General features: G+C 53.3%; 2 protein-coding genes across 3 annotated transcripts; one reads left to right on the plus strand and one right to left on the minus strand.

The window, feature by feature from the left end:
- The first annotated feature begins 909 nt into the window (after positions 1 to 909).
- RPL11 (ribosomal protein L11) lies at positions 910 to 4439 on the plus strand. The gene is made up of 6 exons (XM_074850798.1): positions 910 to 984; positions 1298 to 1448; positions 1857 to 1963; positions 2368 to 2499; positions 3296 to 3406; positions 4364 to 4439. The coding sequence occupies exons 1-6, from the start codon at positions 979 to 981 to the stop codon at positions 4391 to 4393; spliced, it is 537 nt and encodes a 178-aa protein (XP_074706899.1). The 5' UTR covers positions 910 to 978; the 3' UTR covers positions 4394 to 4439.
- An 847-nt stretch (positions 4440 to 5286) lies between these two features.
- On the minus strand, positions 5287 to 13420 carry LOC141934950 (kelch-like protein 31). 2 transcript variants are annotated; one of them, XM_074850796.1, is made up of 3 exons: positions 13369 to 13420; positions 9334 to 10545; positions 5287 to 7917 (listed from the first exon to the last, which is right to left on the minus strand). In XM_074850796.1, the coding sequence occupies exons 2-3, from the start codon at positions 10521 to 10523 to the stop codon at positions 7185 to 7187; spliced, it is 1923 nt and encodes a 640-aa protein (XP_074706897.1). In that variant the 5' UTR covers positions 10524 to 10545; positions 13369 to 13420; the 3' UTR covers positions 5287 to 7184. The 2 variants fall into 2 exon arrangements, with proteins under 2 accessions (XP_074706897.1, XP_074706898.1); XM_074850797.1 differs by lacking the exon at positions 13369 to 13420 and having other exon boundaries at positions 9334 to 10575.
- Between the last annotated feature and the right edge of the window lie 424 nt (positions 13421 to 13844).

Raw genomic sequence — 13844 nt, forward strand, 5'->3', positions numbered from 1 at the left:
TTTCTCTTCTTAATGAGACAAGCTGATTATTCATTCATTTTTCATCCCGTTTTAGAAGCTGGGGCAAAAAGTAAGAGAGAGCATTACAGAGTTCAGCCTGTCAGCCCTGAGCGTGGCCCCTGAGAGGCGGGGAAGGGGATAAGCAGGGAAAGCCTTGAGCTGGTGTCATCCTTACTGAGCAAGAGCCTCATTGCAAGCATTCAGCTCAAGATGTGGCCACTGAAAGAGTTGTTTGGACTCAAGAAGAGGTGTGAATTTGGTTTGCCCCCTTCCCAGAGAAGCTGTGTTATGCTCTGCTCCCAGCTGACCGCAGTGAGGGAGTAGGCTGCGACTCCTCACTTGCTCCAGATTAAGTCAGAATGGTGCAAAAAGAGGATCCAGATCCCAGGCAGAGATCTGAAACCCACAAATGCTTCCCTGAAAGAGCAAAGTGAAATTGAAACACTTGCCCAGGTCTGGTTCAAGGAACTCAGGGGTGTGGGGGTGGGAGAAGCTCCGGGAGCCAGGCACGGGTAAGCTACACACGATGCTGCTTGGGAGTGGAGAAGCTCCAACACCTTCTGGTGCGGCATCTCCCAGCAAAACCGCTGTGGCTCATCCCTCCCGGCCTCAGCGTCAGACCGGGACTCCCGGCAGGACCCCAGCCCCCTCTGCCACCATCTCCGCCGGCACTCCCCAGAGCAAACCCCGCGGCTGAGGCAGCAGCTCACGGTGGCGCAGGCCGGGCCCCGGCCCAGCCCCGGCTGAGGATGGGCAGGGCCGGCGGCCTTGCCGTGCCTCCGTCCCCACGGGCCTGGGGGACAAAATGGCGGCGTGGGCTCTCCAGGGCCCGCTCCCGCCCGCGGTTGCCACGGCAACCGGCCGCGGTGCCGGCCGCCCTCCGGCCGCCAGGGGGCGCCGCCGCTCGCGCCGCTCCCTCTCGCGCCGCCCCATAAGACCCCGCGGCGGCGCCCGGCTGATCTCTTCCCCGCCCCCGTCATGGCGGTGAGTAGCGGCGCCAGCGGGCCGCGGTCGGGCTGCGTCGTCTCTATCCACCGCCATCCGCCCTCGGCGGGGCCCGGCCGGGCCAGTGCCCGTGCGGGCGGGAGCGGGGGAGGCCGGGAGGGAGAGCTGCGGGGCCGGTACGGGCAGGGAGCAGCCGGTGGGCCGCCCTGGGGAAGCGGCTGCCATGACAGGTCGCGGCCTGCCCGGTGTCAGGCGGCGGTAACGGCGTGGCGGAGCGTTCTCCGGCGGCTGGGGCGAGCGGGGGGCTGTCTTCCGGGCACCCCCCGTTAGCCCCCGTGTTGTTTCTCCGCAGCAAGACCAAGGTGAAAAGGAGAACCCCATGCGGGAGCTGCGCATCCGCAAGCTCTGCCTCAACATCTGCGTTGGGGAGAGCGGGGACAGGCTCACCCGAGCGGCCAAAGTGCTGGAGCAGCTGACGGGCCAGACCCCCGTCTTCTCCAAAGGTGAGGGGTGGGTTCCCCTGCCAAGTGGGGGGCAGCGTGTCCTGGAAGTTGCAAAGGAGCAGTTTGGGTTTTGGCTTCAGCGGTGGTTGTTTTCCTTCCTCTCCTGAGTATGTAGAGGGTGAAGTGGCCGTGCGGCTCCCAGGGAGGTGGGGAGGTCTGCTCTGATGTGGGCCTTGTTGTGAGAATTGGGGGCCTTAAATATCGGGGTGCTGGTGGTCGTTTCTGTCAGGTTCTGCCTCCAGACATTGGCTGCTGCTCTGCCCTCATCCCCGAAGAGGGAGCGTATGGTTGCCTTAGTTCTTTTTTCTTTCCTTTAAAGTAATTTTTTATCTCTTCTTAAACGAGCTCTAAATCCCCTGGGTGGGAATTCTTTGAATAGCTTTTAAGTGTAATTATTCCTGCCTACAGCACGTTACACTGTAAGATCCTTTGGAATCAGGAGAAATGAGAAGATTGCTGTTCATTGCACAGTTCGTGGGGCCAAAGCAGAGGAGATTCTGGAGAAGGGGTTGAAGGTGAGAATCTGGCTGCTCTGGATCTTTGATTTGTGAAAGAACAAAACTTAATCTGTACCAGCTGAAAAGATACGCGCTTTGAAATGTTGCACCTGATTTAGTTACAAGTCAGTTGTGGATGTTAAGGAATGGAGGAGCAGCTTTGTCCAGTACACAGGCTGCTGTGTTTGCACTGTTTCTCTGTCTGGTTGCTGCTTTATCCTTCTTTAAGAGCTAGTGGGTGCAGGTGCTGCTTTCTCTTGAGGTTTTATCTTTGCTGTGATTTATGAGCAGCCTCTGGGAGCAAAATCTTACAGCTAAAGACTTTGTTGCATGTAAGTAAGTTGTGGGTCTGGTGGCAGTTGGAACACACAGGACTTCTTACTCTGTTTGCAGCCAATAATGACTGACAACAAATGTTTCAGGTGCGAGAATACGAGTTGAGAAAAAACAACTTCTCAGACACTGGGAACTTTGGCTTTGGAATCCAGGAGCACATCGATCTGGGGATTAAATACGATCCCAGTATTGGTATCTACGGCTTGGACTTTTACGTGGTGCGTATTCCCCGCTTCTGTGCAGCTCCTGGGCTTGTGTGGAAGGAGCATAGAACGATACCTGGCTGGGTTGTCAATGAACTTGTGGCCGAGTGCTGGAAGATAGAGAAATGTCAACAAAATCCAAGTCTAAACTGAGATTCCCAAGGCTGCCATAAAATCCCTGATATATGACATGGCTCACAAAGCCTCTTCAGAAACAAATACTGTGGCTCTTACTGGTACTCCTGGGATAGCACCGGAACAGCTGTGCCAGGTGTGGGGAAGGAAAGAGCAGCAGTGGGAAGCGCAGCAGGGGCTTCAGGAATGCTGACAAAGACGGGCTGCAGTGCTGGAAGATTCTCTCTGCATCTAGAAGGCTGGGGTTGGGTCACGTAGCAGTGGTGGTGGGTGGTGTGTGTGACTCGTTCCATTCTGCTGTGCCTCATGCTGAATCTCTGAAATAGAGAGGGAAGCTGTTCTGTCCGTGTTAGCAATGCTGTTCAGTGTATCTTTTCTTGAGAGCTGAGGCCTCTGAGTGAGTGAGTGAGTGAATCTTCCATGCTCATTTTTGACTTCTGAGTCGGTGTACGTGCTCAGGTGTCCAACCTAGGGGCTGTCCCTGTCGGTTTACCTGGCTGCTCAGAAGTTACTTAGCTCTTAGTTTAGCTGAGGTAGTAGAACACTCAGTCTTGAACATGATAATGAGAGGTTACTGATGTGGAAATTCTACCCTTCCCTCCTAGAAAACTCTTAAGTTTAAGAAAATAAATAAATGCCAGAATGAAATAGTGCTGTGGGTCTCCTCTCCTGGCAGGTGCTGGGCAGGCCTGGCTTCAGTATTGCTGACAAGAAACGCAGGACTGGCAACATTGGAGCCAAGCACAGAATTGGAAAGGAAGAAGCCATGCGCTGGTTTCAGCAGAAGGTAAAGTCCACCTTTATTTTTGTATCCCAGGAGTCTCCTAGCAAGTATCAGCAAAATGCTTCACTGTGGAAGGGGTGGAACAAGTCACTGGGCAGGATGAGATCTTGATCACTACTTATATCATTAATTTTTACTGTTGTGGGGCACTAGAAGCTGCGTTTGGGTGTGAGTGCTGTCCATGCCCCTTTTTTGTGTGCTGAACTGAAAGAGCAGCTCTTGCAGGGTAGCTGGAAGTATCAGCCCTTGTGTAAATCTGTCTCCCACGGTTTTTGGAGGTGGTGTGTGTAGGTGGATCACAGGTGACAAGGCAGGGTTAGGATTTGTTTATCTGACACAGCTCCTGGCTCAGCTGCCAGACTTGGAGTGGTCCAAATAAAACCAGTTACTTGGTGTATCTGGCCATAGTGTTCTCTGACACAGATAATGAATGGGAGATGCTGAAAGCTTGATTGGAAATGCCAGAGAGGGGACTACTTGTACTTTTTCAGACATGGAAAAGGTGGACAGTCTGTCTGGAGGCTCTTTAATGGTTATTCTGCCTAGATTACACAGGTCATACCCCATGCAGTGCAGGCTCCAGCTGACTCCTGCTGAATGTGTGGGTTGTTTGGTTTTTTTTTTTCCCCTCCCTCATGCCTGGTTCTGCTTGCTGTGGCAGAGTTACCTCCAGGGACCAAATCCTGGGACTGGAAAAGGGAGGAGTGTAGGCTGGATCAACCTGTGAAGGGTGGGTTGGCTTGTTTAGCTGGGCTGATGAGTGGAGTTTAATGCCCCCCCTTGGAGGTTAACAGCACAGCAGCGAGGTTGAAAGGCTGAAGGAGAACTGGTGTTTCACTTCAGTGTTGTCTGGGGGGCTTGGAATGAACACGGTGGCTCAGTTTTCACCACAGTGGTACTGCACCTTTACCTGACAGTGCTTTCTCACTTGGTTGTGTGTGTTTTTTTTTTTCCTCACAGTATGATGGCATCATCCTTCCTGGTAAATGAGAAGTTCCTGTTACCAAAAAAGCAAATAAAATTTTCTAACCCCTAATTTCTGTTGCGAATTTTATGGGTGCTCCTCCTGACCTGGGAAGGTGCTGGGAGCAGAAAGCCATGGACTGGTGCTGTGCACTTGAAGAGAACGTGCTGCTCTCCAGGAGCGAGTGTTGGATTTACATGGATACAGTCTCCACTTCTGTACTGTCCAACAGCACAAATAATATGTAGAATTTTTACTAAAGTCTGCAGATGGGCTTAGAAGGAAAAAAATACTTTTGACCAATGGAGTTGTAGAGCAGAATTTCTGGAGGGTGAATTCCCAGAGGGAACAAAGTGTCAGTGTGCTGGTCCTGATCCTCTGCAGACCAACCTGCTGTCTTAGGGCAGCCTGGTCTTTAGTAAACCAGGGGTTCTGAATTAGCAGAAAAAAGGGGGTTGTTTTAGGAACTATGGGGAGGGCAAGTTCAATGGAAAGCCAAAGGAAGGGGCATGTGTATCCTGTCTTAATAAAGCAGAGCCATAAAGCCAAGATGTGGCTGAGGGTTCTTTGTCTAAGCCAGCACGCCGGGAGTGGTTGGAAGGGGCTGAGGTAAGGCCTGGGGGGTTGGCGAGGCTCCTGAGCTGAGATTCAAACCTGGTGCTGCAAGAGGGGGCTGAGATCAGCCAGCAGAAACCCCCCCATCACGCTGCTGCTTCCGTGGGCAGCATGAGTGAGCTCGAGTGCCTGTACCCACCACTGCTGGGGTTTTGACACCACAGGTCATGGGGCTCTTAACGTGCTGTAGAAATCCTGGAGCAATTACTGGCTGTGCTTGGAATGTAGAGGATGAATCTTGACTGCTTTGTTAAAATGTTTCAGGAGTGTGAACTGACACTGTTTTAATTACACAGCTGGACAGTTTTTCCCTGCAAAGGAATGGCCTTTATTGTTTAAAGAGAAAATTCCCTGCAGGACAATACAGCTCACATAAGTGGAGTTTGGCAACACCCTTGCCTCTGCCTCTAGTGGTTGGTTCTGCATCTTACAGTAAAAAAATTATAATAAAAACTCAAGGAACAAACTTGCTTCCATCCAAATCCGTCCACGGTCCTCCATGGGTGTTTGTGCAGTGTTGTCTCAAAGATTAGACTGTTCCCTTGTCAAGTCTGGTTGGAGTTATAAACCAGGGGAGGTTGCCAGTGCTGTTCAGGACGGAGCCTGCTCCAAAATACCCAGGGCAGCATGTGCTGTGCATGCTGAAATACACGGAGGAAAGCAGAATTCAAACAGAAATGATGTTTTGCCTCGGTATAGCTTTATGCTTGATGTGAACTCTTTAACGGAGATAGTGAATTCTCAAAGATCAATACCTTTTTGTGAACTGTAACTTCTGCAGGCTGCTCTGTTTTGGTGAGTTGCAAAAGGAAGTGAAAACCAGCCTGCTTTGCTGAAGCTCTTGGCATCTTCATGGCACACTGGGGTTCCCTTGAGTGGCTCATTGGCTTCCTGGATGTGGTTTCATTGTGTTTTGCAAAAAAGAAAACCAAAAGCGTTTGCCCAGATGCTCAGCAGCGCGTTGCTGCCTTGGCCTGAGACGAAGGTGACAAGCCCGACCAGGGTCACGTGTGCATGTGCTCCAGTGACAGGGACCTGTTCTCAGAAGACACTGGCCTCAGCGTGTGGCTGTTGGGCGATGTAAAGGCTGTGGGTTTGAGGCCAGGAAATAACCACCCCTCTCTTGCCTCCTGCTTGTCACAGGTCATGGCTGCTGGGGGCTGTATCTCAGACCTGCCGGGGCAGGTTTTGGAGCGCTGTGGTGCGGTTTGTCCTGATGTATCCAGCCCAGGAGCCCGAGTCTGCTCTGCAGCGCTGTAAGGGGGGGTCTGCGCCTTCTGAAAAGGCAGCCAGGGTTTTAACAGAGACTGGTAACTGTCTCAGATGCAGTGATGGGAGGACCCTGGGCACAGAGCAAGTGCTTGCCCCAGGGAACTCAAGCTTCCCAGTCACTTATTTTGTAGGTCAGACTCTGCTTTTACAGTAATGGGGAAGCACTGATTGAGTTCAAAACCAACTTGTCAGCTTGGTACAAATAACAGGACCTGGCTAGGAATATGTCTGCAGGGGGTCCTGGTTCAGATGTGAAGGGATTCTGTTCCAGCTGATAATTTATTTTCAGGGCACCATTTGCCTCTCAAATCTCCTGGAGTCTCATAGCATCCCCGGTGCCTTCTGCTTAGCTAGAGCACAGCACTTGGAAGAGCAGATCTTGGTGAGTTGTTCTCTTCCTTGCTATCAAGATTCACTTTGTTCCTGGTCTGAAGGTGTCTACCTTCAAAGAGTGAATATTAAATGTCTTTCCCTTGAACAAATGCTACGTGAGCAACAGGTTCTATTCTAGACCTGTCACTTTTTTGTACCTAACACCAATACTACTGTTTTGAAAGTGTCTCGCAATACTATTCCTACAGTAGAATTTCTCCTGTGTTATTCTAGTTTGTTTTTCGTCTTTTTTTTTTTTTCCATTTTTCCAGTCCACACTGCGATACAGTGCTGCAGGCTGAAGAGAAAAGCTCTTCTGCCCTGCTTGCTTCCGTGGCTGCCCTGCCTGAGCAATCCCTGCTTCAGCTGCGGGATGGAGATGCAGGCAGCTCAGAAGACACTTTCCTAGAGCCCAAAACTTGCCATGACAAAACAAAAGTGTCTGAGACTTTGCAGTAACTCCAAACATCAGCGTGCCTCCCCATACAGCTACCCACACTCCTCAGCTCTGTCTCCTTCCCTAGCTGCTGGCATAAGCCACGTGGCACACAGGCCTCTTTATGTGCTGGCTGCTGCCGAGGCCACAGAGCTGGCCCGGGACCTGGAGCTCAGGGAGCGCGGGAGGGTGATGGTGCAGCATGAGACACCCACGGTGGCCTCAGGGAGCTCCTCATCCTCAGCCCACTCGTTGAGGTCAGGGTTGTAGCACTGCACACATTTCTGATACCTCTTCCCGCTCTCGTTCCAGCCACCCACCAGGCACAAGCGCCCCTCGAGCAGAGCCACCCCGGCCGTGCTGACCCCCGTGGGCAGGGGCGCCACGTAACTCCACTGCCCCGTCAGTGGGCTGTAACACTCCACGGGCATCACGTCCACCCGCTCGCCCTGGGGACCCAGCTGGCTGCCACCCAGCACATACGCTCGGCCGGCCGCGGTGGCCGCGCAGTGCCAGCCCCGCGGGGTGCTGAGCCTTGCCTGCTCCCTCCAGGTGTCGGTGCTGGGCTCGTAGCAGCAGACGGTGCGGGAATAGGCGTGGGTGATGTAGCCGCCGGTGACCAGGAGCTTGCCGTCAATGACGGTGGTGGCGTGGCAGCAGCGGGGTGTCTCCAGGCTCGCTTTGCTTTGCCAGCTGTTGGCAGTGGGGACGTAGCACTCGACAGACGCCAACGTGCCCTTGGCATTGCGCCCTCCGACAGCGTAGAGGAGCCCGTTGCAGGTGCTCAGGCTGAAGTGTGTCCTCCTGTGCTGCATGCTGGCCAGGTGCAGCCAGGTGTTGAAGCGTGGGTCATACCTGGGGGACCAAGGGCAGATCTGTCTGTCCAGGACCAGCATCAGACCCATGGGGAGAAGCGGGCCTGACAGACATCTGCCTTCAGAGGAGACAACCTGTGCTCTGAAAGAGCCTCGCTGTCTTCTCTAGTAGTAAAAAAACATCTGGACAGGCAGCACAGATGGAGACGATGGCACTGCACGGGACTGGATCCTACCTGCGCCTGCTGGGGTTGCTGCTGCTCTAACCCTTGTGACAGCCCAGCATGCTCCTCCCACCACAAGCTCCAGCCTGGCTTGGAAATGGTGAGTGCTACCGATCTGAGGTGTCCCCTGGCACTGTCACTGTCCCCTCTGTTGGGTCTTTGCAGGTAGAAGAGGACCTAGGGACAAGTGGTCCCTGCCCACCCTGCCAGGTCAAAGCCAGGCACATGATAAGGAGATGGCAGAGGGAACTGGAACTGCTGTGTCCCCGGAGTGATGCCACGGGGACTCAGGCCAGGCTGGGAAAGGTGGATAAGCCAGAAATAGAAAGGAGACCTGCCAGTGGGTCCTAAAACCTCATTTGGTGCAGAAGAAAGAGCCCAGTGACGGATCCTAACCGAGGGGTGGTGACCAAGGGACGTGAAGGGCTGGCCTCAATCAGTGCCACTGCCAATGTTGGGTGTGGAACCTCAAGCAGCTGAGCCAAGCCATGGGCAGAGCCACTGAGAAATTTAGGTTTAGGCTGCAAACAAAATACTGCATGTCAGGTTGCCATGGTTACTCCTCCTTTCTTTGAATAGTAATCCCTTGGCGATTCAGTGACAGGTTTATGGGGATTTAGGAAACAAACCTTGTCATTTAAATGATGAAGAGAGAAATGGAGGTGGAAAGAGAAAGCCTGAAGGGCAACAGGAATCCTACAGACAGTAAATCTTAAAAGGAATCCCGGGAAACCAGAGATTGGGTCAAGGCTGGCACTGGCTGGAGGAACAGCCAGTGGGCGAAAAGGGGAGCTCCCCAGAGTAACAAAATCGGCTACTTATAAATAATGAGCCCTCCCATCTCTCCAGGGGCTTCACAGATACAAAGAGGCCCTGCCTTGCCCTCATCCTGCACTGGTGCTGTGCGCTGCTGGAGGACATGGGCAGCACAGCCCCGGTGCCAAAGTCCCCAGGGGAAGCCCAGGCCGGGCTCACGCAGACTGAACACCTGGAAGCAGTTTGCAGGTCTCGTGTCCCGCAGTCCAGCACCCTGTGCTGAGCCTCACTGCTTTTGTCCCTCCCTGGCAGCGTTACCTCAGAGGCCAGACCCACCTCCTGGTTACTGAGAGCAAAGAAGAACCTTCCTGACGCACTCGTCCCTCGCCCCATGGGGGATGCTGGGGCGCAGGCAGACACGGCCCAGCTCTGAACCCCTCCCCAGGCTCTGCGTGGCCAGGTGGAGCCCATCTTACCTGCTCAGGCTGCTGACAGCGTGCTTGGCCTGGTTCCTGGCATCGTTTTGGTCTTCACCACCCGCGATGTAGATGAATCCATCCATCACCACCACGCACTGGTTAAAACTTTTTGCTGGCATCTCCGTCAGCTTGTTCCAGTTTCCCTCTGCATCCCTGTAGCTGATCTCCCTACTAAGAGCCTTCTCGGTCAAAGCTGGACGACCCCCGACTGTGACAAGCACCCTCTGGCCTCCCCGTATCCTGGTTCTCCGAGACTGAAGACTGTTCTGCTGGTGGGGGAGCAGGTGGTAATTCATAGCATCCACGAGGAGCTTGTGGCACTGCGGGTCTTGCATCATGCGCGGCACAGGTTGCACGTGGTTGACCAAGTCTGGAGCTGAGATTGTGCCGAATCGAATGTTGCTCAGGAGGTCAGCAGCATATCGGACCCGTTTCGGGTCAAACTCCAGCCACTTGACGGCAATCTGGAAAGCTGCAACCTCGCTGGGTATCTGCAGGCCATCATCCATCAGCAGCTCGTTGATCTGATCGAAGGGGAGTTTCATGAACTGGTCGGTTTTGGAGAACTCCAGGAAGTTTTCCCGGATGAATTTCCATGTGGCGTCTTTCACCTGGTTGAGGCCGTAGGTGGCCGAGATGTTGGCGATGTACACGCAGTTCTCCACGGCCATCTCCCGAACAAGGAAGTCGCTGCACAGGTTCAGCAGTGCCGGCACTTGCAGCTGCGTGGCCGCGGCGATGGTGCTGCCGATGGTGTACAGCGAGAGGCTCAGCTTCCCCGTGTAGGCGTAGGTGATGATGGTGGTCAGGCCCAGCGGGGAGACGTCGTGGAGCTCCACCCGGTGCAGCTGAGGGTCCCTCTGCAGCAGGCGGTGGAAGTACTCACTGCAGGAAGCCAGGACGAGTTTATGCACCTCGAAGGACTTTGTTTTGGTGGCAATGGTGAGATCGCAGAGGAACCGCTTCTGGCGCATCTGGTTCATCCCCTCCAGAAGGCTGGCTCCGTGGTCTGGTGCTTCAACCTCTGTGGCTGTGCAGTGGAAGCCGTTGGAGCCGCTGTCGTACAAACTATTCAAGTGATTGAAGCGTTCAACATCTAACAAAGCATCTTCCACCATCACTGGGGTGATGGATGCATCCTCTTTAGCCACCTTGGGCTTCTTGGGGGATTTCTTTTTAGGTGCCATCTTGGCAGAATCAGAACAGGACCTGGTGAGAAAGGAGAGGCGAGGAGCCTTGTAGCAGGGGTAAAGGTGTCCTTCTGCTCTTTAAGATTCAGTTAAGCAAAGGAAAAACTCTCACGGACTCATATACTCTTTGGGTCAGGCCAAGGGAAGGATGAAAACTACCTCCAAAGCCCTGTACCCCCTCTGAGCTGCGTTAAAGGCATTGAGGGCCATGACTGCAAGAGGGGATCCTCAACTCTCAACCAGTACCAGAACCTTCGCTGTGTTAAAAAAGGACTGGGGATTTTTGGGTGGTTGCCTTGGGAAACTGGGAGCACCCCCTGGTTCCTGGGGTGTGGGGCTGTGCTCAGCCCCGCTGACAGCTCCGCTGTCTGGGGTGACACAGACTCCAGGCAGAGCCAGACAGCGATCGCAGCGTGTGTTTTGCCTGACTCAAGCACACGTCAGATGGGGTGAATCAAGTCCCAGCAGCTCTGACAGAGATTCCCACACAGCAGCAAGGTGAGATGAACCCCAGTGCTGCAGAGCCGTATAGCAAAAGGTGTTCTTTTCCCCCTCAGCCCCGTGGGCACAGCAAGGCACTGCTGGGTAACCAGTGGGGCCAACTGCCCTTTGGGGTGACCAGTTCAGAGTGCAGGTGAAAGGGGGAAAAACAAAAATCAACAACAGCAAAAATCCAGCTTTTGAATGTTCCCAAATTCCAGCTTGAAAGTCCAGTCTGAAACTCAGCAGTGACCTCAGCTCCTCTGAGGGAGCTGGGAGCAGCCAATATACGAGGGAACAAATCTGCCAGCCAGAAATAGCTGTTACTGCGCTGTCTCACATGTCTGGGTACTGTTTATTATGCTTGGCCATAAAGATCAGGTTTCTTGGAACTGAGTAATCAGCTCGTATTTAGCACTGGGCAAAGAAGAAGGAGGGCATTATGAGACTTCAGCAAAAGTATGAAGAAGGGAAAAGTTTAGTGAAAGTCCCTGCCAGGAAAGAGGATTCAGGGCTGAGTCTGAGGGGGAGAGCGGCAGCACCAGCCTGGCTGAGCTCAGCTGCCTGGGGTGAGCAGAGGGAGCAGGGACAACGCAGAAGCCAAGGGGATTCAGGAGCAAAGCCCCAGGCACTTGAGCCATCCCTGGTATTGCGGAGTTTCACGGGACTACCCCAATTTACACCACTGAGAGCTCGTCTATCACAGTGTCATATCCTGGAGCGGGCTTCAGTCCTTCTGAAACTGGGACACAAATGCTGCTCTCTCTCTCTGTGTTTGAATATGAAACAGTTTCTGACACCCAGCTCAGGATTGGGAAAAGGAAACGGGATTTACCCTTTCAGAGCAACAACGCTTTCATGCTTCCAAACATGCATTTTGTTCGGACTATCCATTCCCCAGGAAAATTTGCAGTTTCAGCTTTTCAGCTGGATTCTAAGTGAAAATACAGGTTAAATATTGGAATTTCCCAGGAAATGAAAATGTTTTTCCAGGCTTTCTCTCCAGATCCCTCAGACCTGCATCTCTCTGAGATACAGCACTGCAAGAACATCCTTGCTGCCAAACAAACCCAAAGAGAAGCAGGACTTGTCCTGGAGGGAGGTGGCTGTCCTGCTGCCCCCATGCTGAGACCAGTCCCAGCAGGACAGATGCCAGGTCGAGGTCAGCAACCTGCCAGGGCAGGAGGGTTTGGCCTCGTGAAATAAGTGACCTGGCTGTCAGGTCCCACCAGGCTGCACTGAGGATCTGCCCAATCCCTTCTGCTCCCCAGACCACCTTGATTTTGGCCTTTTGTTACAGAAACAAGCACAGTGTCTGCAGCAAGCCACTGCTTCTGTCCATAAAACTGCTCACCCCCCCTTTCAGGGGCTCCAGACCCGTTTTAGAGAGTGCTCAGCAGCTCCTGTGGGCCTGGTGTGGAGCCCAACATCACAGCTGAGCTCTGAAAGCCTTCTTAACTCCTTCTGGAAAGCCCAGCAATGCAGCTGGCTTTCTCCATCCCCTGTCCACCCCACTCAGAAGTCAAGGGGGGAAGTTGTTCCTGGATAAAACAGAGGTTTTCTAACTGCATTACACTTCATACAAGTACAATGGAACCATGAGAAGTTTAAGGCTCATATTGATGTCTGTGGGATCCTGCCTGTCCCCTTGGGCACCTTTGACAGACTCTGATTTGAAGCACGTGTTCATGTTATGCCAGTGTCTGGCTGCAGGAGGGCAGAGTGACCTTTACTACCTGCAGTTAATTTAAAATGGGACATCATTGCTGCTTCTGATTGAAATACCACTGTAGTGACTTGAAAGGGATATTTTTCCTACAGATTAATCCTGGCTGCTGGATTAATCTAGGGAGCTGGAATGGTTTGAAGAGATTTCAAAGGGCCCAGACAGAAAGGAGGGAAGACAGGGATTTTTTTCTAGCTGTGTAAACTTCTCTTAAAAGACAGTAGTTGTCCTCACAACCTCTCAGTCCTGCACCATATTACTGAGTTAACAGCAAAGCAGGACCTATACAGGGTGATACGGTGTCTTTGGAAAGATGTCAAGCTTATTTTCTTTAATATCTGACCAGACAGAGCCCCTCTCCTTTACCTGCCTGTGCTCCCAGCTCTGCGTTCAAGCAGGGTCTGGGTCATAGCAAACACCAAGCTGACCTGGCAAACTACCTGGACAGTGCAGCTCTGGGCACTATTTTGCTGCCAATAATTCCTCCAGCCCCATTTTAGAAAACAACAAAGTCTTTCCCCGTGCCATTATTTCCATTATTCAGCAGTTCCCGTGCCCCACGCAAGGTCTCTGCAAACCCTGCTAGGCGAGCCCTGGTTCTCCCTGACTCATCTATAGGCTGGGTCTGCTCCTTACCTTGCTGTTAAGACCGGTTAGTCCAAGGGGAAGCTCTGACCAGCACAGGGCTCTGCAAGTTGAGAGACAGAGACCCTCAACTTTCCCCACACAACATCCTCCTCCCTCCTCTCCCCTCCCAGCCAGCTGACTGCTCTTATCACTTCTACATTTACAGCAGGCTTTTGGGGTGATGTGAGGACAGCCGCCCTCAGCCGAGTCCCCAGAGACATGGGAAGGGCTGGATTCAGGTAACGCTGCTGCAGCCAAGGGCATCGTCGCAGCCAGCACCAGGAGAAGGCAGTAAACCAAAGGCTGAGCATGATTACCTGGCCGCTGCCAAGGGTGAGGCGATGTGGAGGCTGCCAAAGGCCTGGCTCCACTCCAGAGGGGTCACCAGGACATTTGGGGATGACCTGGGGGGACATCGCCCTGCTGATGCCTTCCCCACTTTCCTGAATGAGCGGAGGGGGTGGCAGCTCCGAGACCCTGAGCTG

This window comes from Strix aluco, chromosome 26, assembly GCF_031877795.1.
Source record: "Strix aluco isolate bStrAlu1 chromosome 26, bStrAlu1.hap1, whole genome shotgun sequence".
In the NCBI taxonomy this organism is placed as follows: domain Eukaryota; kingdom Metazoa; phylum Chordata; class Aves; order Strigiformes; family Strigidae; genus Strix; species Strix aluco.

What these genes read in the sequence shown, in the direction of transcription:
- LOC141934950 (XM_074850796.1), bottom strand. Translation starts at nt 10,523, where the DNA reads ATGGCACCTAAAAAGAAATCCCCCAAGAAGCCCAAGGTGGCTAAAGAG. An exon ending in GCTGTCAGCAGCCTGAGCAG is followed by an intron (nt 7,918 to 9,333) that starts GTAAGATGGGCT and finishes TTGGTCCCCCAG; the next exon opens with GTATGACCCACGCTTCAACA.
- RPL11 (XM_074850798.1), top strand. An exon ending in TTCTGGAGAAGGGGTTGAAG is followed by an intron (nt 1,964 to 2,367) that starts GTGAGAATCTGG and finishes CAAATGTTTCAG; the next exon opens with GTGCGAGAATACGAGTTGAG. An exon ending in TGCGCTGGTTTCAGCAGAAG is followed by an intron (nt 3,407 to 4,363) that starts GTAAAGTCCACC and finishes TTTTCCTCACAG; the next exon opens with TATGATGGCATCATCCTTCC.